This window comes from Rhinolophus ferrumequinum, chromosome 23 (genome assembly GCF_004115265.2).
Source record: "Rhinolophus ferrumequinum isolate MPI-CBG mRhiFer1 chromosome 23, mRhiFer1_v1.p, whole genome shotgun sequence".
NCBI lineage: Eukaryota > Metazoa > Chordata > Mammalia > Chiroptera > Rhinolophidae > Rhinolophus > Rhinolophus ferrumequinum.
Window position 1 is genome coordinate 26,402,964 of NC_046306.1, and position 8,229 is coordinate 26,411,192.

At 44.0% G+C, this 8,229-nt stretch overlaps 1 protein-coding gene across 1 annotated transcript; it reads right to left on the reverse strand.

Moving 5' to 3' along the window:
- Positions 1 to 4,894: 4,894 nt before the first annotated feature.
- Positions 4,895 to 7,229, reverse strand: LOC117016097 (60S ribosomal protein L37-like). Its single transcript, XM_033095190.1, has one exon. The coding sequence runs from the start codon at positions 5,352 to 5,354 to the stop codon at positions 5,064 to 5,066; it is 291 nt and encodes a 96-aa protein (XP_032951081.1). The 5' UTR covers positions 5,355 to 7,229; the 3' UTR covers positions 4,895 to 5,063.
- Positions 7,230 to 8,229: the final 1,000 nt, after the last annotated feature.

Sequence of the window (8,229 nt, forward strand, 5' to 3'; positions counted from 1 at the left end):
CATCTACCTTCTTTTCCCTCCTCTGGACTCGCAGGAATGGTTTTGGGGGGAGGGGAATTGGTAGCTGATGGCAGTTTTCCATCATACCCCAAAACAGAAGTTTTGGTCCCATGCTGTCTACTCTAAAATGCATTATCAATCCACTCACTTCTCAATACTGCCACTGTCACCCCCTGATCCAGGCTGCCATCATCTCATCGGGATGTTTGACAGGCTCCTAATTGGTATTCCTGCTTCTGTTCTCATGGGAACAGGATGGTCTATTAAAAATATAAAATCTCTCTCTCTCTCTTTCTCCTTTCCTTTCCTTTTGACATCTAGGAACATGGGAAAACCAGCAGCCTTTGCAGTGAAGAGGCCCAGCCTAGCCAGTGACTGCACCCGATAACTTTGGACAAGGGTGTTGACCTCTCCGTGCTTCAGTGTCCCCACATGAAATGTGACACTGAGGCCCTTGCCAACTCAAAGGGCAGCTGAGAAAATCAAGGAAGATGTACAAGGCGAAGCCCACACCTCTCTTGAGTATCACTCGTTCCCATCCAGGCTCAGAACCAGGGATCCCCACACTTTTCAAATTGGACACCCACTCAGTGAGCATTTTTAATCTGTGCTGATATTTATTTATAAAGTATATACATATACTTTTAAATATCCTTAGTTTTAGTGGTCTATCTTCTCTGCCTCCTCTGGCACTTGCATTATTCATATTACTTTTGATCTATATTTTTTGTAGTAATTTTTAAGCTTCTTAGGATTGATGTGAGGGTTTCAGTCTAAGTAAAACTAAAAAATAATAGTCGCTGACACTTATATATTCTCCACCGAGGCACTTTTCTAAATGTTTTAAAAGCATTTAATCCCTGCAGCAGCCCCATGAGACAAGACCTAATATTTTCCCCATTAAACAGATGAAGAAATGTAGGTGGGTACAGAGAAATCCAGGGCTGGCAAAGTGGAACAGGGATTCGAACCTGAGCAGTCTGGCTTAGAAGACACCAAAACACACGAGGGCTGTGTCAGAAGAGTTATGTCGCAAACCACTGAGCCTAGGGACGGCATTGCCAGCAGCCTCTCATGCGTCCCCGGGGGTACTACTTCTCCTTTACCTTTCTGCAGCGTAATACGGGGCTGACACACAAACCGCCAAGGTCAAAATGTCACTATTTTTAAGATTAAAAAAAATCAAATTATTTCAGTTAAAATAAAAGTTGTAGCCTTTTTTCCCACCCCGCTTTGCAGGCCACCCCTCAGAAGAGGTGGGTGTATAGGAGTAGCACAGCATCTAGACCATCAGGGGGCGCCCTAGAACCACTGACTTTGATGGACGAGGGACAAACCTGCCAGCATTCAGGACGAACCTGAACGCCTGCCTGAAACAAGGTCTTCTGCAGAGTTAGCTTTTCGCATTCTCATTAACCATAATTTGGAAAGACGGTCCTGTCTTTCTTGGCCCCAAATCCTTCTCAGGGCTGGGCCTGGGACGGGAGCAGGGCTGTGACGCTCAGCTAATACCCACCTGGAGCCCCGACCATGAAATCTTCAGGGAGTCGCAGAGCCAGAAGGTACAACCAGGGAGCGTCACCTTCACCCTCTGCCTCCACACTTCACCTCCTGGAGACAGGTGTTTTTAAAAACCATCTTCAAGGTTTCAGGGGGAAGCGTCTGTCAAGACATTCTGCCTAAATAGAAATCGGTTTTGAAAGATGCCCTTGCGCACACAAACTCTAACTCACTCATGCGTCATCCAAATGTTCCAAGGTTAACATGAATGACTTTTGGCTTTTGGACTGCGTTTGATTACCCTGACCGTGACTCTCCCAGATGGCACTCCCAGAACGGTAGGTGCGAGAATTGGTGAGGTAGAGCGTCCCGTAAAGGAAAGCTCTGACAAGTTCATTCCCGCAGAGGCCAAAGATCTAAGAGTGTTATTCACCTCAGGGGGTACCTGCATCTTAAATTCTGTTTCACCCAGGAGAGGGCAATGCCTAACCCCACGGAATACCTTGGATGAGTTTGCAGCATTAGAATTCAGAGGCTATGTGCTCATACAAACAGAAAGACCCTTCATTCAGTGCAACCAAGAAGGAACATGAGGGATACACTAGTGAACAAGACAGACGAGATCTCTGTTTTCTGGGAGCTTCCATTGTAGAAAGGGAGACAGACAACAAACAAACAAATAAACAAGGCAGTGTTGGACAGAACTGAGTGAAGTCGATGAAACAAGGCAATGTGATAAGACGCTGAAGAATGGTTGATTCTTGATTGGGGTATTGCTACACAGATGTATGCATTTGTCAAAACTCTCCAAGCTGTACACTTAAGACTGGTGTATTTCATTGTATGTAGATTTTATCCTAATAAAACACTTTTGAAAATAATGGAAAGAGTGACTGGGGCAGGAGGACATTACTAGGGTGATCAGGATGGCCTCTTTGCAAAAGGGACATTTGAGCTGAGACCTGCAACATGAGAATGAGGTAGCCGGGGCAAAACCTGGTGTCCCATCCTGCCAAGATACTGCAGAAAGAGACACCTGTGTATTAAAGAATCCAAGCTGAGATGTGTTGAGGGTGTGGGGAGGCAGGTGTGAGCAAGGGGAGCAGGCGAGTAGGTGTTGAGATGAGGCCAGGGCAGGTGAAGAGGGCCTTGAAGGCTGTGTAGAAGTTCATTCTGGGTGCAGTTGGAAGCCCCTGGGGGACCAGATGGAGGAAGGATAGAGCTCCTCAACCTGAGGGGCCCCAGGGCCATCTCCAGGCAAAGCCTAAGGAAGAGGGAGAAGGAAGAAGCCAAGCTGAGCAGCTACCTGAGGACTGGGGGTAGGACTGGCCTGGGCAGCCGGTAGGCAACTGTTTAGGGAGGGCATTGTGGTCACAGGTGGAAAACATAGCAAGGCCTAGAAGAGTCAGGAAGAGCCAGGTTCACCTGGAGGGTCCCAAGGCCTGGGGCAATCAGCAAGTAGGCACCAATGTGTGCCCCCAAAATGAGCCCCAGGAACAAAGCCAAAAGGTGAGTCGTTAGATGTGTGTTTAGGAGAAGAAAAAGGAAAGGCCGAATGCTTTGAGCTGGAAGAGTACTACTCAATGACTGCCCTGAGTTCCATAAATACCCCCTCCCAGGAGTCCACAGGCCATCCCGTGGACCCACAGCCTAACGAAGCCCGGTGATCCAGAGAACAGATGCCTGGTTGGTCCAAACGGTGCATAAATTAAGCCATGGGTCTATAGGGCAAAAGTTTTCTGTAATGTGGGCAAATGGCTGAAAACTCAGCAGTGTGTCCCCAAAATGCTTTTACTCATTATTTCTGCCTGGCCTTTGGGTCAACAGCTGTGTGCACTGAGAATAATGAAGGAAGCCAACTGAAAGGTGCCCCCCAAATACTTAGTGGCCTGGACTCCTTAGAGAACGAAAAGCCAAGTGGTACATCTGAGGTGGGGCTATCTGTTGTCATCAAGAACAGACTCATCCAAAGGGAGACAAGTTAGAGCAAATTGCACGGGTGGGAGAAAGAAAATAGAGCAATTTTAGCATACCTCTAAGGCTTACACAGAGGCAGGCTCGGCCTTCTGAATTACCAACTGGCTCTCCCCTGGGACACACTGTCTCTCCAGAACTGAAAACGCCCACTTGCTTGTCTCTCTGCGTCTGAGATCTTAATTGTTTCCAGTGTTAAATGAATGACAGGGGGAAAACACCGAAGCTTTCACAATTCACTAACTGCTTTAGGAATTACTCATAAATATATGATGGCCTAGAGATGGCTAAGAAGAAGAGAATGATCACTGAGAAGTAGGGGTGCTAGGAGCAGGGGTCTAGGGTCAGCCCTGCCTTGGCTAAAAAAGAACAAATAATTACAAGTACAGTACACAGCTTAGCTTTAGAAATCATTTTTATTACCTGTAGTCATATAATATAAAGGCTGGACATGGATCTCACCAAAAATTATGATTGACACAAGAAGGTGGGGAAGGAGATGGAAAAAGATAAGACCCCAGATTAGCAAATCAGAAAGAATGACATCAGTGTGTTACTTACAGATAAAGTGGTAAACACCAAAGAATGGACATGGGGGAAAATGGGCGTGAGGCCCAGGAGGAGCAGGAGAGGGGTTTTTGTTTGACTCTTTTAACTACTCCGGTGTGCGTGCTCATTGCTGAAGGAAAGAGAAGATATGTTTTGGGAAAAGTTAATCCATCACAGGTAAAGGCACCATTGCCGCTCCCCATCCTAGTCAAAATGTAACCTTTAACAATGATAGATCCTTCTAATCTTTTTCTCTACCTTTACATGTGGAGTATTTTTGTGTGTGTATGTGATACAGAAGTAGTACCATCCTGTCTGTGTCTTTTACCAACTAGCTGTTTTCACTCAACATTACATCTTGGCACCTACTTTCAGTTATGAAATTGATTTTCTGATAAGTATATAGACTTTACTATACTTTCTCTACAAATTCTGAATAAAGAAATTATTGTGGGCCGGCCCAGTGGCTCAGGCAGTTAGAGCTCCATGCTCCTAACTCCGAAGGCTGCTGGTTTGATTCCCACATGGGCCAGTGGGCTCTCAACCACAAGGTTGCCAGTTCAATTGCTCGAGTCCCGCAAGGGATGGTGGGCAGTGCCCCCTGCAACTAAGATTGAACAAGGCACCTTGAGCTGAGCTTCTGCTGAGTTCATGGATAGCTCAGTTGGTTGGAGCGTGTCCTCCAATCACAAGGTTGCTGGTTCGACTCCCACAAGGGATGGTGGGCTGCGCCCCCTGCAACTAGCAATGGCAACTGGACCTGGAGCTGAGCTGTGCCCTCCACAGCTAAGACTGAAAGGACAACAACTTGACTTGGAAAAAAAAGTCCTGGAAGTACACACTGTTCCCCAATAAAGTTCTGTTCCCCTTCCCCAATAAAGTCTTTAAAAGAAAAGAAATTATTGTACACCATAAGACAAATCTTTATTACCAGGACTTTCAGGTCCTTTATGTAGTTCATTGAAAGAAACTTATTTTCTCGCTCTCTCTTTTTTTTTTTTAAACCAGAACATTCATTGTGCGACTAATAGTTGAAATCCTTAAGATGAACTGAATGTTGTAACAGTTGCCCTCTTGGATTTAGGTGCTGTTCCTTCACGGACTCCATGCCAGAATCTGCAGTATACAACTTTTAGGTACCTCACTGGACCAGTCCCGGTAGTATTTTGTCTTTTAGCCTTTGCATTCCAGTTATACTTTCTCTTTCGCTTTGCAGAGTAGCCACATTTGCCACAGGTAGACTTCTCAACGTGGCTAACCTTAGAGCTACAGCGGGGGAATAATGTGTGCGTCTTATTGTGACGCTTTCCAAATGATGTTCCCTTCGTCATCGGGCTTCTGCGGCCGAGATCAAAGAGCTATTGTCTTTTAATATGTCCAAGAAAGTCTTATGGATCTTGAATTTTCCTGGAGATGCATTTTTGAAGCATCTTCCTTTGGGGAATAAAGCACTTTAAGGATCACTCAGCAGGATTCATTTACAGCATCCTTTATGGATTCTGGTGGCTGGCTTTTCCTTTAAGTGGCAGCTCCTGGGATTCCCCCCTCCCTTTAATATTCTGAATGTCACACTGGCCTAAAAAGCAATGTCATGATTTTAAGGGCAGGTTACATTTAGTCTTACAAAGCCTAAAATCTGCATTATTTTCATCTTAATTCAGGATGAATTTCAGTGGTTACACTGTGAAAAACATGACGCACAGTCCTTAGATGGATTTTTGGGCCCCAGGTCAAAAGTACAATGAACTTCTAAAGACTATTACTTCATCTTATTTTGTAACTAGATCCTCAGGTGATGGGCGTGCACTTGGGGCTTAGGAATGTAGTAGTGAGGTTTTATTGTGTTCCATATCAGAAGAATCAGAGTGAGTGCCACGCTTGGGCTCCCTTAATACCGCTTTATTGTAGTTCAAGGGTTTAAGGTTTAAAGTCAGGATTATTAGGGTTTAGGGCTCTGAGGATCAAAGTCCAATTTAGGTCCAAGTAAGCCTCAGTGTAATCTCTGTCACTGTTCTCATGTCATTAGGATTGTTAGGGTGAAGACATCCCATCAGCAAGGGGAGAGGTGTAGGATTAGGGTTCTGGTCAGGGTGTATGTGGGTCTGCTCTAATCTCCTTTCCACAATTTAGAGTTCAAGGTCATTAGTTTATGGTAATTAGACTTTAGGGTTATTGGGGTCAGGGGAGTCAGAATCAATCATACAGCAGTCCGTTGTTGTTTGGAACTCAGGGTCTTCCAGTTCAGCATGAATAGCTTCCCTGGGTCAAGACTAAAGTCAATGTATATAAACAGAGCCCTGCTCTTTGGATCATAGATGTTAAGTCCTTGGGGCGTGGGGTAATCAGGGTCAGGATAGGCCACCAACAGTCTACTCCATTGCTTCTTACAGTTTAGGATTGTTGGGTCATCAAGGTCAAGTTCACTAGAGTTGTTAGCATAGCATTAATGTCATTGAGACTGGGAAATTCAGGCTCGTCAGATCTAGGCTCCATTGAAATATTTAAGGTCAACTTGGGTTTAGGATAATTTTGGATCTAATTGAATTGTTTAGGGAGTCTGGGGTTTTAGGTGCATTTAGGATCTCTTGGGTCCTTTTAGGGTCTTTTGGACTCTTGGGGTTTAGAATCATTTAAAGTAAATTTGAATTTTTAAGGCACTTTGGGAGGTGTAAGATTTAAAATCTTTTAGTCTATTTTGATTCTTATGGTCATTTAGACTTGTTTGAGTTAGTTCAGGGTCATGTGGGATAATTTTAGGCTTAGGGATTCAAGCATCATTTAAGAAACTTGATGGTTAGGGCTGCTTAGGATTTAGGGTTTAGTTTTGTCTAGGATCTTTGAGGACATCTTAGAATGGAGGGTGGTTTTAGTTCTCTTGGCATCCTTTTGGGTCATTTGGGCTTATGCAGCGCCTAGCCAAGGCAGAGTTTTAAGCCCCTCCACAGATCTGCTGATCTGAATCAACATTTTAACAAGACCTTCTAAGAATCCCTCTGTTCTAGGAGGATTTAGGGTCATTTGGGATCATTTCCAGTCATTAGGGCTTAAGGGTTGTCAGACACATTAGCCCTGGATCATCGAAATGACTGGGTTCTTTAGAGTCCTTAGAATTAGGGTCATTTTTTTCAATAGAATATTTTATGCATTTAGAGTAAAAATTGTTTAGGGTTCAAAAATAAAGTCTTTTGACACTTCTAAGGTTTGGGTTCTTTTGGGGTTGCCTAGAGCTTTTTAAGGATGGTTAATATTATTTGGCATCATTTAGTGCCATTGAAAATCACTTAGGGCTTAAAGTCATTTTGAGTAATTTATGCCTCTTCAGGATCTTTAAGATCCTGAGGTCTTAATAAGGGCCATTTCGGGTAGTTTAGAATCACAAAGGGTTTAGAAGCATTTGGAGTGATTTATGGATCATTCAATAGTTTGGGATGATCTAAGGTCATTTTATAGGCGATTACAGGAATTAAGGCTGTTAAGGAACTTTGGTCAAGACTGGGGGGGTTGTCAGCTTTGGTATTCTTGGCATTTTGCTATTTTTGTGTTTAGGATACATCTGGGTAGTCATTCATTCATTCCACAGATATTATCAAGGTGCCTGCCAAAGGTCAAGTCCTATTTGAGGTATTGGGGTTAACTTCTCAGAGTTCGGGTTCTAGTGGAGGAGGTAAATAAACCAACAGATATATTCAGATAGTGAAAAGTGCTTTGAAGAAAATGGAAGTAGAGGACAGCTGATTGATGTAGGGAGCTCAGGGAAAGCCTCACTAGGAAGCAAGAGCTGTGCTGAGACCTGAATCAAAAAGGAGCCAAGTATGTGATGTGCTGAAGGAAAAATGTTCCAGGAAGAGGAAATGGTGAACGCAAAGTTTGGCATGTTTGAAGGACAGTAGGACAGAGTGTGAATCACAGTGACTATTAAGGAGAATGGAGGCCATGGGGTCCCAGGAGTAGGTGGGGTGGGACCATTTCGGTCTAAGTAGCCTGGAGAAGCACTTAGCACTCTTTTAAAGGTTCAAGGTCAGTCACTGAGTATCCTGTGGGTTCTTTTGGTTTGTAGTAGTTTCATTCAAGGTTTAGGGCCCTCAGGGATTGTTAGGAACAATTAAGGATAATTTAGGATCGTTTATGACCATTTAGGATATTTTATTGTTGCATAGGATTTTAAAAATTCATTCAGGAACATTTAGCATAATTATTGTTGTTAAG

Bases quoted from the DNA above. Each gene is read 5' to 3' on its own strand.
- LOC117016097 (XM_033095190.1), bottom strand. From the start codon at position 5,354: ATGACGAAGGGAACATCATTTGGAAAGCGTCACAATAAGACGCACACA.